This window comes from Manis pentadactyla, chromosome 3, assembly GCF_030020395.1.
Source record: "Manis pentadactyla isolate mManPen7 chromosome 3, mManPen7.hap1, whole genome shotgun sequence".
NCBI classification, from domain to species: domain Eukaryota; kingdom Metazoa; phylum Chordata; class Mammalia; order Pholidota; family Manidae; genus Manis; species Manis pentadactyla.
In genome coordinates this window covers 84,806,921-84,824,525 of record NC_080021.1, presented here as the reverse complement: position 1 = coordinate 84,824,525, position 17,605 = coordinate 84,806,921, and the positions used below count along the sequence as shown (strand labels likewise).

General features: G+C 37.7%; 1 protein-coding gene across 7 annotated transcripts in view; it reads right to left on the bottom strand.

The window, feature by feature from the left end:
• PCMTD1 (protein-L-isoaspartate (D-aspartate) O-methyltransferase domain containing 1) overlaps nt 1-17,605 on the bottom strand; it is a 69,662-nt gene that overhangs the window by 35,613 nt on the left and 16,444 nt on the right. Inside the window, exons 2-3 of one of the 7 annotated variants that reach the window (XM_036878888.2) lie at nt 5,609-5,705; nt 2,653-3,083 (exon numbers count right to left, since the gene is read on the bottom strand). The exons of 2 other annotated variants lie outside the window; for them this stretch is intronic. In XM_036878888.2, the coding sequence (XP_036734783.1) occupies nt 2,653-2,959 (307 nt within the window). In that variant the 5' untranslated portion in view covers nt 2,960-3,083; nt 5,609-5,705. Of the gene's footprint in view, nt 1-2,652; nt 3,084-5,608; nt 5,706-7,696; nt 8,520-8,567; nt 8,591-17,605 lie in introns of those variants that run through there. 4 more of the 7 variants (XM_057498086.1, XM_057498087.1, XM_036878887.2 and 1 more) reach the window with 4 other exon arrangements.

Here is a 17,605-nt window from a genome sequence, read left to right as displayed (position 1 = left end):
TGAATAACAAAAGCTCTCAAGATTGCAGCCTATGTTTGTCAGGCATTTCTGAATTGTGGAAAATCCTCAAGGGGCACTTTCCATTACCAAACCACAGATGCCCTGTTCTCCCTGCTGCAGCCGGGGTTCCTCTAAACTATGCTGAGCATGTCCTCAGCTGAGAATTACTGCCAATGGTGAACACACGTCCTCCCATCTTGTGACCAGGAAAGAAACATGGCTAACAGCCATGGTGTTATAGAGAACTTCTGTTAACAAGGTCACTGTGAAGCAATGGAGCCCAACTGGATTCACTAAACTCAGGTAATTAGGGAGCATGTAAGTATCCAACCTTCTTTGGATCTGTATCTAAGTGATTTTTATGGATGTACTCTCCCCTCCTTCACTTAAATGCTCATGAAACACAAACAAAAAAGGAGGGCAAGGGGAAAAAAGACTAAGCTTCCTCAGAAGCTGGACAGATCCAAGATTTATTAGCTACAATCACAGTTTTATAGACTCTTTCTGCCTTTCCTTTTTTAAGGTGTTTTTATTTTCTTTCTCATCCAGTAAGTATTTCCCATCAAAAAAAAAAGGAACTCTATCTTGGTCTTGACCACAAGACCACAAACAGATAAATCCTGGAATAATGTCCAGATACCATAGTCCTACATGTAACTAAAGATCCACAGCTCCCTGGAGCTTCTAACAGGAGGAAATGTCTAGTGCATTGTGTGATCATTTATATGAGGGTCTGTTTCCCTACACTGCCCTCTGATGTGGATTAAAAGACATTTAAGATACAGTGATGTTTGAGGCCGGCCTACAAATGCATCTGGCCACAGGAATCTAATCTCTTGGAGACTATGACTAAGGAACTGAGTTTAAAGAAGGCAAACTCACTGCAACCAAGGTTGTTAATTATGACCCCTCTCTCCTCACACTAGGCCATTGGCCAGGCTGACCTCCCTCAACAGGAGCCAGCTGATGAGGCTGGAGAAGGAGATGTTATCCTGTGCTGAGGCTAGCCAGACATGATGTGATGCCTGGGCTCCAGGCTAAAGCTACCAGAGATGGTCAAGAAATGTACTGTTCATTTTTGAAAAGAAGCTTCCCCTACTCTCCCAATTAAGTTTGTTTGATTTGGAAAATGTATCTAACTCTGGAGATTCCTTTCCAAAGAGGCTCTAGTGAAGAAGTCTGGGGTTCCCAAACTGCTGAGAAATTCCTATTTCAGGATGACCAGGAGCACCAAATTTGTGTGTAAGCTGCTAAACTTGTTTCTTGGTAAAAAATAATTTGCTACCATTTTTGAGCACATGTTATATACCAAGAAATGGCTCAGTTATTTTTATGAAATCAACTGCAGAACCATAACTAGGAAAGAAAGTAAGGAGCTGGCCAGTATGTAGGAAAGGGGGACTTAGGGCCTAAAAATGCTTTCAGTCATATAATGTGACTACATGATATTGCTCAAACTGTGACATTTTGTGAAATAAAGTATATTATTAATACTGATGCTAGGACAAACAAGGACTGTTCAAGCATACTGGGACACAGCCACTCTAATATGGTTGAGTCATTTTTCTATTTAAAATCCTTCAGTGATTCCCTGACACTTCAGAGTGAATTTTAAACCACACAGTGTCATCCATTACTTGGGCATACACCTCAACCCTAGCACATATCACACTGGATCAACACTTGATTTTAAGGCTCCCCACCCCCACCTATCTGTGAACTCGAGTGCAGGAGTGTGTTATGTTGTGGGCGTTAATGCTTGTCACCAAAGGTAGTCAGAAAATATGAAATGGCTTAGTAAAACTCATGGTTATTCATCTTCCATTCATAACATCCTAAAGCAGATTTGCCTCCACTCATCTTCTTGCCACCCACACTCCACATTCCCCGGCTGTCACTTCCTAACTACATGACTTCAGGAAAGTTAAAGTTATTTAGCCCCTCTGTACCTCAGTTTACTACCCATACATACAGGTATCGCAATAGTATATACTTGACAGGATTGCTAGGAACATCAAATAGGTTACTGTATGTGAAGTGCAATGCCTACTCCTCATAGTAAGCACCCAGGAAGCTTCTCAAAGCAGATATTTGTCACTTTTGGTCACTGCTGTATTCTCACACCAGGAGTAACACCTGGCAGAACAGACAGTAAGTGTACTGAAAGCTTAATGAAATATATTTCTCTCATATTTTTCTCCAATCCCCTACTTTGTTCCACCAGGGCCACACCCTCTATATACTGTATATGCCCATATCTCTCACAAAACCTGGTACTATTCCCTTTAAAATGGAACACCAATAACTTTACACCAGGAGTCAGAATGCTTTACCTGAAACAGAGTATATGATACTCCTGAGCCCCCTGCCTACCAGCTGTGCAGTTTTAAGTACAATGACTGAGAATTGGAAAATAGTTCCAAGAGCTTTTCAAGTCCAGGGCTGAACACAGAAGCTAACAATCGGGGTTAGGGCTACGAACAAGAAAGGATTACTATTACCTTGTGTTTCCATATTCAAGAAGATAACTATTTTGAGTATATATATTCCAGCATATAATAGGCACAAAGTTACAAACTCTGTATTTACACATAAACAGTGATGAAAACTCAGTTTACTTTTTAAAATAAAATTTTACAAAAATAAAATTACCTAAAATTAAGCCCACCATTGTACTTAAATATCCGGTTCCACTTCCCAGGTTAAGAAAAGACAATCCTGGTTGAAGTTTCAATGCTTCCATAACTTCAGAGTAAATGCAAGGTGCTGACAAGTGTATGTTCCCATGCTTCCAGGCTAAGTCTTTGTAAGCATTGTCTCGGTAGCCTTCCAAATAGTAATCTCCACGATCAATAGCTCTGAAGGCTTGCTCCACTTTTTCAGTGCGGATATACTGAGCTTCTTTTAAGTTATCAATTAAGTCATCATTATCTTCCCCAGCACTCACAGCTCCTCCCATGACAGTATTCAAATCAAATCATAAATTTTAAAAAATAATAAAATTAGCAGAAATGGCTTCCAATAATGTAATGTGGTTTGTTTTCCTTTTAATATTGCACTTGATTTCCAAAAATAAATTAATCCTGAAAGGGAAGAATAAAAATAAATAGGTTTAAATTAATGCTCAAAAGGAGAATTATTCCAGTTTATTAAATACATAAAAATAATTATAACTATCATTTCTCAAGGACATACTCTGTTCCACACATAGTGTTATGCTCCTTTAATGTATTTATTTATTCTTATAACCACCACAAAAGGTAGCTTAAGTATGCTCTCATCTGTAGAGATGGGAAACTGGGACACAGAAAAGTTAAGTCATCTTACACTGTGAGGCCCAATATGGTAGCCACTAGTCACATGTGGCTGGAACTAAATTAACCAAAATTAAATACAACTTAAAAGTCAGTCAGTCACTCACACTAGCAACATTTCTTCATGTGCTTAACAGCTATACATGACCAGGAGCTGCCACAGTGGCCAGTGTCGCTCTAGAAAGTGACAGTGATGGGTCACAGTCAAAGGTCTTTCAGACTCCAGAAACCATGCTCTTTATCATTAAGTCATGTGGCCTTCTTTAGAGCATGGAAAGTTTGTTTAATATGCCTGAATTACGTGAGTGATTTAAAATTCCAAAAATTAAAAATCTGCTAACAATTCCTGAATGCACCACACAAATCCAAAATGTTAAATGCATTTAGAACGAAAAACATATTACCCAAACACTGAATACAAAATGTACAAAAGAACAGACCAGACCCACATGCTTAATCCACTTATGTATCTACATGGAGACTGTTTTGTTTGGTAACCTTTGCTATAATAAATAAGATGACCATAAATTTTATTAACAACTTTAATAGCTTAAGCACTAGAACATGTGTAACATACATACGTACAATGAACTGCTTTAACAAATCAAACTCAGTATCTTTGAATGGGAACGTAAGTGCATCTTGATAAACTAAAAAATTCCAATACATAATACTAACACACAAGCTTTAATTATAGTTAATAAGTAACTCATATAGCAATTAATTTCTGAATAAATCAGGAGAGAGGGAAGCAAGAAATGAAATACCCAGGGCCAAAAACAAATAGAGTTTTGAAAGCCATCTCTGATAAGGCTGTAGCCTCACTCTTGTAGAGAAGAAAAGCAATCAGGGCCTCGAGTTTCCTCAGGATCCTCAGAGCCCTGGCACCAAGCTGCTCCAGCACTACTGGGGCAGCTTCCTCACCAGAGTCTGTTGTACTGTTTGTCTGTATCCATTTGTCTTTTCCTATGATCTCCTTTAACTTTTCTGAGTAGAGGAAATACTGGGAACTCATGTCATACTACTTAACTTATTCAAGCCACTTACACAAACCTGGCTGGCTCCAATACCCAACAGCCCAGAAAAGTAATTTAGAAAGTGCTAGGCTTACAGCACCATTCCCCTCAAAGAGGGTATTCTGCAGCTTGTAGCACAATGGGAGATGTCAACCTGCTGTTCCTCTGACAGGTCCTAGTTTGCGCATCAGTTTACAGCTCAAGCTTCTCAACTTGCTGAGTGCAAGTCCAGCATTTAAACATTTTTCTTCAATGACAAGGCCTCCAAGTACAGACTAAATTTTCATCTGCCAGTCAAAGACAGACTGTCTTCCTAAAATGAAAAAGTAGCAGCTACCCTAGGAGATAGTTTCTGCTAGTCTCCAGCGTGGCACCTGCCTAAGGACTGCAGAAGAGTAACTCTAACCAAGCAGACATTTAATAAACGGCTCTATTTGGAAGGCCACAGTTCATTAGTTTGAAATATTATTCCCCTTCTGCTTGTTTGTAGGGCTGAAGAATGACCCAACCCTTCTCAGGTCCTTCTCAACTTTAACCTACCCAAAGTTACCACAGCAAAACAAATGTTGACTTTACTACACAGACATTCACATTCTTGGTAAGTAAGGCAAAAGGAAAAATCAAGCCACCAAGAACTATTACCATTTTCTGACAGACACTATATGAAGCATCATCTGTATATTACCTCATTAGAAACTACAATAAGCCTCTGAGGAAGACATTTACATGCCCACTCTCCAATGAGAGGCCTCTGTAAAGGGATGGAGGGCGAGTATTCACATGACCATTCTAGAGGAGCCCAGAGGTGACCAAAGAGCGAACTGTATTCAGGCATCAAAAAAAAAACTTTCCTAAAGGTATAAGCTGTGTAATATGATTAAATCTATTATAGGCTGAGGCAACAGCTGTTATCAAAGTAAGACAGCACATGATACTTTTGAGAAATCACATGCATTTAGGTACTTTTGAGCACCATAAGACCTTTATACTGAAGGCCAGTGATTTTTTTTTTTTAAGTCTGGACCCTTTTGAGAGTCTGATCATACTTATGGGCCCTCCCTTTATTAGAAATTAACAAATCAAAAGTTTCACATATAATTTCACAAGGCTCCTGAGTTCCTTGAGATCCTGAGTCCACTCTAATTTAAGAACATCAACTATAGGTAATAGAATAAGTCACAGATAATTAACAAAGGAAAAACAATTACATTTCCTATTTAGAAAGTGCACTGCAACAAACCTGAGATCATGTACTCAGAAGTATGGAAAAAACATCACCTTGTCAACAAGATGCAGTGCAAAACTGTGAAACCAGATTTCCCAGACTCCTTTCTCTGTGGTCTGGTAGGAAAGACAAGCAGATCTGAACCGAAAGCTGTAAGGGATCCAGAAGGGAGCTGTCAGGAAAGGCATCCTGGAATAGGAGGTACAATATGCTACAGCGCATGTTACTTTAACACAAATTAGCTCATACATTTCGTATACAGGGTAATAAGATAATGAGGACGTTGTGGCACTTCGCAATAACTGATCATGTTTTGGAATGATACAAGCTTCCACATATTAAAAAGATAACTTGGCAGCTTATGAAGACTTTAAGCAAAAGCTGAAAATAAAGAGTACCTCCCTCCAAAGCAATTAGATTCTGTCACAGTGTCTTCAAGTGATCTGGGAAGCTGGAAATGCAAATGAAACAAGGCTAAAACACTTTCTTTGAATTAAAACAGATTAATGAAAACCATATAAGGTTCAGGTTTGTAATTTTGATAAAATGATATTGATATGCAAATAAAATTAAAGCCACAAGTAAATTATCTTCCAGAGCCTTAATCTCAAAGGAGGAAGATGAACCCTAGGGTTTAAGGCTGGGAAGGATTAAATGACCAGGATGCTAGATGGTGCACATCCCAATTGAGATTTAGCTGTGCTAGAAATCTCTTAAGAATTGTTATTGTTTTTGTTGGTAAACTGGTTACACAGTTGCACAGGTGTTCAATGGTATGCCCCAAGGCTATTTTTTCCAACAAGCCCTAATGTTTTAAAAATATTAGGGGTTTTCAGATGCTGCAGGAGAAAAGCCCAGTACTTGACCTCTCAGACCCCTTGAAAGGATCTTAGGAGACCTCAGGGACTCCAAATCACATGTGGAGAACAGCTGGCATAAACAATTTCAGAACTAGATGAACAGAGTCGTGGCAGAGCAACATGTTGGGGGCACGTGGCCCAGGCATGCTGGGTGTGGGACAAGGGTCAGAGTGAGAATGGAAAGATCTTCCTAGAGAAGGTGAAGGCTTGCTAATAAGCACAGAAGGCTCAAGGAAGGGTTCAGAGATGTAGAAAAAGGAGGCAAGAGGAAGAAACTCTCTAAAGGTACTCTATACTGTCTAGCATACAAGTAGTGCTGTAAAAACTGTAATGCAGTACAGTAACTAGTGCTGCAGAGGTGAAGCACATGGACAGAAACGTGAGGATAGAGGATGAAGATCAGCTGGATAAGCTTGCAGGACACACACACACACTGAGGGTGGACCTCCTCCTGAAGACAATAGGAGCCAGGGAAGGCTTTCAGAGAATGAGAGGCATACTATATAACTAATTTTAAAATAAGATGAAGAAAAAACAAAACTGTTAAGAAAAGGGAGTATAATTACATTATTTGGCCTGCAGAGGACAATGTTTACGTAGCTGTAAAAGTGAACACACAGTTGCTGACTTAATTTGGGTAGTAAGTGAGCCACACTGGGGAGGATGAGAGGAAAGAGGAGTATGGGAGTTAACACTCCATCTATTGGTGACACAAAGTAAATGTCTAAAATTAATGAGTGAAAAAAGAACAGTAGAGGCATCTAGTTAGTAATGTGGAGGTAACTTCCGTACTAAAGAGTTAGACTTTGTATAAAGTTCCCTCTAGAGTGTGAGCCTGGGTGGAAATGGGCGAAGCCAGGAACCGCTATGCTTTGTCTCCAAGCTTGTGCTTTCACTTGACTTTGTAAACTATGTTACACGCATTATTTGAACAAAACTGACGAATAAAGGGAAAATAAAGGGTGTGTGTGTGTGTGTGTGTGTATAACTATTTAGACCAGATTTTAAAAAGACACATGGAGAATAATTTTCTAAGGAATAAAAACACATTTAACAAATAAAATATAGTAGAATAAGCAAGGAATAAAAGGATCATAACATAATAATTGACACTACATAACTTCAAAGATATTATTGCTTTACAATATATATTGTTTCTGCTGTTGGGTGGAATGAATTATTATAAGTTGAATTACATCAGGTTTTATAATATTCACTGATTATGTATGTACCTTTGCAGAAAATTTGAAAACCAAGTGAAATAAAAATTCACAAACCTACCATTCAAAGAGCCACTGTTATTATTTGCTTTCTAAGCATCTATGCTTTTTTAAACATGATATTGGAATAAATATTGTATATATGATTTCAGATGTTCATTTAATATGTCTTAAGTATGTCTTCATGCCATCAAAATTCTTCTACGATCCAGAATCCACCACATGGATGCCCCAAGATGTAACCAGTCTCTTGACTGCTAGACAACAGGATTTTGCATTGATTATGATCAATGTACATATGAGCAGTTTGCAAGCTAACATTTGTAGTGAATATTTTGATAATTCAATAATAATATTCTAACTTGAAATACACCTTATTTTGTATGAGAGTAAAGACAACAGTATTTAAAAAGCCATCACAGCGTTAGGTATGGAGGTGTTGGTAATCTGTTAATTTTGAGAAAATTCCATCTCAATCATGAAAAAGGGCCAAATACAAGTTAAGAAGCCAAGGTCTAGCCTTGTTCCCACTGATAACTTCACTGTTTGGCCGGGGCAACTCTCTAGAATTTAATTTCCTCACCTGTGAAATGAAGAGACAAAATTCTAGATGCCTCAGTTTCCCCAGAGACCTAATTTCCCTGCTATTACAGCATTAAGTCAAAGCTGCATTGAATACAGCTGCGTTTTAGTTCTCTAGGACGTGCTGGCCATGCCTCAGCATTTGTTACTTCAGTCAAAAATTTTTTGGCCCACTCCTGCCATTTTCTCTAACAGAAAAGAAAAAGACTTTAATAGTGTTCAAGTCCTGCATTAAACAATAAAAGCAAAATAAGAAAGCTGAGAAAAAGAAGAAAAGGTTAACAGAATAAAGGACTGAACAGTTTGAGCAGTTATATCTGCTTAAAAAGGAAGTCTTCATGTTTACTCACAGAACACAATTTCCACTCCTTATCATCATCTCTCTACAATATGTTTGGGGTTGGAGGCGACCCAAAGGGCACATTCACATAGGCTCACCTGAAATGATTTGCAAAGCGTTCTGTAAGTTGCTTACTACTCTTTGAGGAGATGTATGGCTTGAATGTACCAGGTTTAAGGGGAGAACCACGGAGGGCCCAGTTCAATATTATGGTGTCTTTCAGGCAGCTTAGGGATGTCTCATGCAAGGTTAAAGACAAGTCAAAGGAGGTGGGAAGCAAACAGATGGCAGACAGATGTCACAGAGTGGGAGAACAGAATGCATGCGGACTCACTTTCCTTCCCTCCTAGCAACCGGTGGCAGGCGGCCAATTGCTCCTTGCTGTTCCTTCTTCTAAGAAGGTGAGGGCAGAACTCACAGCTTTGGGGGTAAGGAGACTAGTGATCCAAAGGAGAACACTCTATCTGAGGGCATGAACAAAGGATCTTTCTTTCTCATGTCTTCAAAGATTGTGTCATGGGAGTTACAGACCACAGCTGCTTTGAGTGTAGAGGCAACTACCCAGGGGAAAATTTCTTCTCAATGATGACAACTGATATGATGAAATATAAAGAGAGAATTATCAAAGAAAGAAATGAAAGGCACAGGCTAATGAAGGGATTAGAACAAATCTTTCCAAAATGTGCCACTTTGGCATGTACACTATTCTGAGGTGAAAGCAGGAAGACCCAGCTAACAGAAAAAAATCTTGCCTCTCCCTTAAGTACCTGAAGAAGTTTAGATAAGGGGCCTGGCCCAGAAAGAGAGCTACTAGCGGAGAATGTTTTTACCTAGATGACCTATTTACTGCAGGACAAACATCTATTCCCAAACATCTGCTCTTCTTATCTTCCTTTGGCTCACCCTGCTGCCCTCTGAAGCCTGCACCCCTTCCTCATTCCTTAGATCAAGGTGACGTGAGCCTCAACTGCCCTACTTGTTCTTGGGGTCTCATTATCTTTGTGGGGCTCCAATACATATGTTACTAAATTTTTCTCCTATTAACCTGTCTTATGTGAATTTTATTATTATAACTGCCAAAGAACCCAGAAGGGTAGAAGGAATTTCTTTTCCTCCCCAACACGAAGCTATTCACATTCCAAAAGCTACTAAGAACATATAATTAACTCTATATCCAAAGATAAACACAGACCTTTTTTTTTCTGTAGTGGTAACATATATGCGATTTCCTGTGTACCCACCACCTACCGGTAGGCCGTGCTCTACTTCTTCACCACACCCCTAAAAACAGGTACTAACCTCATTTTACTGATGAGATCAAAGTTCAAAAAGACCGTTAGACTAGCTCACAGCCCGAGTAGCTGAGCCACACCTCAAATCCAGTCTGTCAAGCCATGAAACCCTTCCAAAGCAACAATTTGCACAGAAGCTCCTGACCCCATAATTTTAAGTAAACTTTTCATCCTCTTAGCTGAAAAGATGTTCAATTCAATCTCTCAACCTCTCAATTCCTCCCTCTCATTTCCTTTTTTTCCCTTCTTAGTACTCAGTTCCAAAAGAAAAACAGAACAGTAGGGAAATAAAGCACCTGATGTCATTTACTGACTCTGTAGCCTCAGGCAAATTATTTAACCTGTGATCTTCAGTTTCCTTGTCTATAAAATGGAAAAAGTAACAACCATGCCATAAATTTGTGAAGAGTAAATAGTGTACTGCATATAAAGCTCCTAACATACATACATCCAATAAATACTGCACTTAATTTTTCTATGACAAAAAAGGCACATTCAAAAACTTCCATTTTTAAACACAAAAGATCAAAAAGGGAAAACAAAAGACTGCCAGTTCTTAAGTCTAGTGAAGCTATTACCTAGTGACCTAAGACAGAACTACAGAGTGAAAATGAAAATCCTGAAGTTTGAGATGGCAAGAGAAGCCAAGGAACAGATACATACATATACAGAAGCAAAAGGATACACACACTTATATGAGTTGACTGAAAAAGAGAGATGAATGTTTAAAAAAAAAAAAAAAAGAACAATGCAGTGCCTTCTGTCATGCTCTTGGCTACAGACTGGACAGAGAGGCCTAATTTGGGCCCAGCTGTCCTGCTGTGCTCAGGCAACAGACAGCCACTCAACCTCTGTTTGGTAGCTGACTAGCTAACTTTCACTGTGCTTATTTTCTTTAATGGAGCACTTGCTGTATAATTTAGCAAAAATTACCTGTCTTGTCCTAGTTTACATTGGTTCAACACACATCTTTCTGTCCAGATTGTAAACTCAATAACAACAAAGATAAAATAGTAAAGATAAAATGTCCTATATTTAAAATATTTATCAAAGTTGTAAACATCTTTAGCAAGCATTTTTTAAAGGTTGGCTAAACATAAAACAACATGAGGGTAACTTCTAGCTTTCTACTTTAGAAAATCCTTCTAATTTAAACACACCTAATCTAGTGGCTACAGCAAAGTGAAGGTACTATTTTTTCCTCTATATTCCCTTGAACTCTAGAATCTTCATCTGATCAGACAACTATAAGCCACTGTCTCAAAATACTTAAAGAGTGTCTCCTCCCCAACCCTTAACTACTACAAATAGTTTAAAACAACAAAAAGTTTTGTTGCAAGTGTCCACATTATATATTTTGATATTTGGCAAGTTTTAAGATTCTTATATTCATGGGCTAGACTCTTCAGTTATATTCTCAATTCCACTATTCCAATGTTGCTTTCTATGTTTTGTTTTCTCCCTCTCAACTTCCCCCTCATCCTTTTACCTTTCCTATTCTCCTCGCCTGAGGCAGTGAAGAGCAACATGAACTCAAAGATGGTGAAACAGAGAAGGTGGTAGCTCTGTGAGAGTTCAAGGTATAGGAAACAAGGTGATAAAGGAATATAAAAAAAACTTTAAAGGACAAAATATGAAGCACCTCAGTCTGAAATTTTATTATTTTGAAAGTTACAGGATTTCATTTACCTCCAAAAAGTCTCTCCTCCTCTCCTATAACCTCTTCAAATCTCTATCCCTATGCAATGCCAAACGTGCAAATTTCTGAACACAACCCTGATCACATTTTATAAACATCGTTAGTAAACAAAGTTCCCTACATGTAGAGCTAACAAAAACAATCCTCAGAGAATAAATGCTTCAGATTTGGGATTATTGCTTAACATTTTTCAATTTGTCAGGAATTTAATAGGTGCTATACGAGCCACACTTAACACTTTTTAAAAAAATCCTTATAGGAGCCACAACATAGAAAACCTTTCCAAGAGAAAAGTTGTTTAGGTCCTTTAACTCTGCAAATGTCTGAACCAGAACACTGAAATGGTGCTGAACTTTCTGATTTCAGTCTGTTAAGTGATAATGTTCTCACCATATAATGAGATCAACAGGAATAGGAAGCAGGGGAGTAAAGTATATACATTTTCAGTTCCCCTTGAGTCAGGCTTTCAAAGTAGGCTTATTCTATTTGAAAAATAATGAATTCACACAGAACATTCAAATTTTTTTAACAAGCATATTCCAAAGCAAAATTATACAATTTGGGAGCTACTCATCAGTTCAGATGATCTGTATCTGTTCCTTTCTAATAGTATGTCATAAAACCAAAACGTGAGCTTGCACCAAAGATATTATTTTCATGTATTATCATACTGTAGAATGCAAAAACTGGCCTTGTCATACTACATGATTTTGGGCAAGTCATTATAGTTTCAGGCTTGTTTTTTTTCACCTGGAAGATAGTCACTAAATCAAATAACCTATATGGAACTTCCAAAAACTTTTTAAGAAGTCTATTCACTATACATAGATAAAAAATTTAAGTAAGCTAACTAAAAAGTTTTTGGCCTTATAAAATAGCATCTTTCTGAAGTCCAAGGTGATTATTTTATCTATGAACAGACACTGGAAAAACTGCATAAAACAAAATACCTAGTTTCACGTCAATCTAAATTTTTCAAAGTGTTTCAATATTAACTCACATAATTCCATAACTACCCAAGGATATTTACACAGGATTGGTGATATTATCTGTACCATGCAAATGAAGAAAACTGATTAAGAGTAAATTATTTGTTCTTGATTTCCCATATAATACAGAGATACTTTGGTCTTATTCATAGATCTTATGTCATGCACTACTAACATTATTAGAAGAAAACACAACTAGAAATGTAGGTCTGAAACCCTTGAGAAATGTTTATACATACACACACCCCACATTGATACTAAAGCTTCATTTCATTTACTGGGATAACTAATTCTTGTCTGTATTTTTACCAATGACCCAGACAAAAGTTTCAGAAATTTTTTTAAATGAACTGTCATCATAAGATCATCATAATAATGCTATAAGCTCTAAAGTAAGTACTAGGAGGCTCACCTTAAGTTTAAGTGATTAATTTGTCACATCAGTGGTTCCCTGAGTCAAGAAACCCATTTGGAGAAAACTGTCCAAACTGAACCAAAATGCTTGTGAAAGCTTTTTGAACTATAGCTCAGTATGTCCCTCTCAGGCTGCATTTAGCAATTTCACCACTGGTTCAGCAGTTGAGTAGGATTCAGGGACACTGAGGAGAAGGTCAAAGAATGGCTTCAGTTCACACAGTCTTAGTTAAGGAAATCAGTCTCCTAAATGGATAGTGTACTTTCAGGAAAATGTTTAAAAATTACTTTCAACTTGGCTAAAATGAATTCTTACAAATAAAGATCTTTAATAACATAAGGAATTATTTCATATTAATTAGATTGGTCTTCAAACTATAAATAAGAGTCAAACTGTATGAGTAAAATTATGCTTAATAGTATATTTTAAAACATTAAATGTTCTCTCAACAAAAAGTTACTCAAAGCATTTAATATTACCTTACATTTGGATATTTTAATTGTTAAGTGTTTTGCACAAGACTTCATTTCATGGTTTCCTCACTCAATAAACAAAAACTGATCACTTGTTATGCCTCAGAAACTATGACAGGCATGGAAGATTCAAAGACCATACTCCAGAAGCTGAACTCAACTGAAAAAGCTTTTTTAGAAGGTAAGAATTGCAGAAGAGCTCCCTCCATTTCACGGATAAGGAGCTGAACCCCTGCAGCTGCCCTATCTGAGATCACACAAGGTAAAAGAAAATCCCAAGTTTTGCAAGTTATTAAATAATAACAACAGAAAATCTATTCAAATACTGGAACATATGAATGTAAAGTCAAAAATACTTTTTTAAAAATTTCTTTTTGGAAAAGGTGTAGGAAGACATCTTTTGCATTTTTATTTATTAGATTTTCCTATCAATTGTTAATAACCTCCCCACTCCCCATACTGAGGGCACTGAAGTACCAACTCTTCATCTTGAGTGGGGACTCTAGCATCTCAACTGCCATCTGCTCTGCTCAATCCCCAACCCTGACAGCCATCCTGAGCATCCTCAGCAACTATTCAAGCTCCAAAGATAACAACAACCGCAACTCCTTAAACTCTGGGGACCTACTCACCCAACAGTCTAACCTCTGACCCCGTACTTTTCTCTGTAACATCTTACATTTAGTTTGCACATTCTTTTCCTAGCACTACCTAATTTACTCCTCTGTTTAGATTTCTTAAAACTAAATGAGCATAACCCTTCTTTCATAAGTAACTGAAATTTTTCTTTATTTAATTTGGGTATTTTAGTTATTGATAGTAAATAAGATTGCTGAAACCTGACTTATGGCAGCTTATTGGAGATTTTAAGGAAAAAAAATCCCAAAAAATGAACTATTACAGACACACAGTAATAAGTCAGATAGCTAAAATTACTGTTTTCCTACTTAACTGTTTTATTTTTATTCTTGTTAAGTTGTTCATGTTCACAGGCAAGTTCTTTAATTATCACCAATCTCCAGACAAAAATTATATAACAATATATTAAATACATCTAAACTGAATCTACACAGGTTATGGTGAGTCTCAACACTCAGCAATGTAATGTTTTGGTCAGATTTATATCAATAGGAATATAACAATTTTATTTTATTCATTTCCTACCCTTATAAGGATCATCTGTAACAAATTAGTATATCAAATATCATATATCAAAAGCTTCATATCAAACTGCATGTCACTGAGTCATATTCTAAAAAAGTGCTCTTTTCAACATAAATAAAAAACTGAAAGGATCATATAATACAGTGTGAGTGTGGGTTCTAGATTGAACCCTAATTCTACCACTTCCTAGCTATGTGACCTCAGGAAACATAATTCACCTCTCTAGGCCTCAGCTGCTACATGGTAAAAATAATTTAGCAACAATAATTACTTCACAGGATTAGTGTGAGACACATATGAGATAATCTGTGTAAACTGTCTATAACAGTCCCTCATATATATCTGACACATACTCAACAGACTTGCCTGTTTTTATTAACACAAACCTACTTCTTCCTCTCACAAAATAACATGTCCCCAGTTCAAGAAACATTTATGAAATGTATATATCTAGTAATAATAAATAATATATATCAAACACTTTGGATTTTAGATGCCAATTTTCATAAGATCTCAATAGCTCTATGGTGTTTTCAAGGGAAACCAAAGCATGGAAAGACTGGGGAAAGACCTTGGGGATATACCTTGTGATGTTAGATGGACTGGAGGAATCAGTGTGAACCCATATGTGTTAAACAATATAATGTGTATCTATACATACATGCACATAAATACACATACACATATGAACATACATATAAAATAGAAAGCTATAGAAAACATACATACTTTTCCTTGTTTATGAAAGCCTAAAAGATTGATAATGATTTTTTTTTATTTCTTTTTGGAAAAGATGTAGGAAGACATCTTTTGCATTTTTATTTATTAGATTTTCCTATCAACTGTTAATAACCTCCCCACTCCCCATACTGAGGGCACTGAAGTACCAACTCTTCATCTTGAGTGGGGACTCTAGCATCTCAACTGCCATCTGCTCTGCTCAATCCCCAACCCTGACAGCCATCCTGAGCATCCTCAGCAACTATTCAAGCTCCAAAGATAACAACAACCGCAACTCCTTAAACTCTGGGGACCTACTCACCCAACAGTCTAATCCTTACTTTACTGTATAACATCTTACATATAGTTTGCACATTCTTTTCCTAGCACTACATTTAACCTTCAGTGTCACTAGTCCTCTAGCAACTTGTTCCACAGAAGGCCAGAAGGTAAATATTTTAGGATCTTCAGGCCCTAGTGTCTGTTGTAACTGCTGAATTCTGGGCTTATAGAACAAAAACAGCTACAAACATGTAAATTAAAGAGTACAGCCGTGTTCCCCAATTTTTTTTTGTTTATGGACACTGAAACCTGAATTACATATAATTTTCATATCATAGTATTACTTTTTTTTTTCCAACCATTTAAACTGTGAACACCATTCTCAGTTTGTAGAACTAAAACAGACAGTGGGCCAGGTTTGGAGTAGGAGTTATCATTTGCTGACACCTACAGTATCACTTTCTTTCCAAACCAAACAGGACTTGTGTACATGCTTCACTCACTGCCTCTCCATTTCTCTAAACCCCTCAGCCTTTCTGCCTCATTCCTCTTGCAAACTCCTGACCTTGGACCAATCCAAAATTCCTCTTTTCTGTGGAATGTCTTATACTGTGGAGTGTTACCAAGGAAAGAAATCCATTACTTGGACTGGTACCACGACCAACCTCCACTGGACTTCCAGCAGCATCAGCAATAATCCTGTCTGTCCTTACTCACCTCTGGCTCTCACTGCCACAGCAAGCACATCCCACTTCCACCATCCTCACAAGATGCATCTTCTTCATCTAACAAATGGTCAAACTTCCTCTTCCACAGTATAACAGGTCATGAGACAAAAGCCTCAACTTCCCATTCTGTCACCTGAACCCCACCCACTTAACAGTGCTACAAATACACCTGCATGAGTACAGGTATCCACAGGCAGGCAGAGTGTAATGAGCTCAACCTTTGAAACTCAACAGACCTGACTTTGTCCACTTTATTACGAGAACTGTGGTACATACTAAGTAGCTACTACATTTAGTAGACAACAGGTATCCACTAGGTGTTTTGCAATTCTCTCAATCGCTCTAGAAAAAGGAAGCTCTTCCTCCTAGCAATTTTCTCTAAGCCCACCTCCAGAACCCTTGGGTGCCTATCTTAGACTGCCACAACAAAATACCATAGATTGGGCAGCTTTAACAAGAGAAATTAATTTTCTCACAGCTCTGGAGGCTAGGAATCCAAGATCAAGGTGTCAACCTGGTCAGTTTCTGGTGAGGCCTCTCTTCCTGTCTTATAGACAGCACCTTCTCCCTCTGTCCTCACATAGCCTTTCCCTGGTGTGTGTACTCAGAGAAAAAACTCTATGATGTCTCTTCTTAAAGATACTAAACCTACAGGATCAGAGCCCCACCCTTTACCCTCACTTTACTTTAATTACTTCCTTAGAGACCCCATCTCCAAATGCAGCCACACTGGGCGTTAGGGCTTCAACACATAAATTTTCCAAGGACACCAACACTCAACCTGTAACAGTGCCTTTCTCCAATGCTCTCAAAACACTTGGAATGCATCTCTGTATCATCTCTCCACAGGTTATTATTCTGTTTCCCACCCACTTGACTGTGGCCTCTTCAAAGGAAGGCACTTGCTATTCACCTGTTTATTTCTAGTACTTGGCAGAGGGTCTAAAATCCTGGAAGCAATCAGTAAATGATGAAAAGAGAGTAAATGAATGAATAAAATACCTTTGGCAAGACAAACCATTTAACAAAAATGAATGATAAACCAATATTTGAGCTACAGACCCCATAGGCTGGTTTGCCTCTGAGATTGGTATGCCTTATAACAAAGAAGAAATAACTCAAGACCCCCCACTAATTAATAATTTAGTTTCCCAGTTATTTAAGTTATGGAAAGAACCGCAGACTTATCTACGCACCAGAAAAGTTATATATTCCACTGCAGATAAATATAGCTTGTTTTGGGGAAGAGACAAAAGTCTTAGAAGAGCTTACAATTTAGTTGGTGA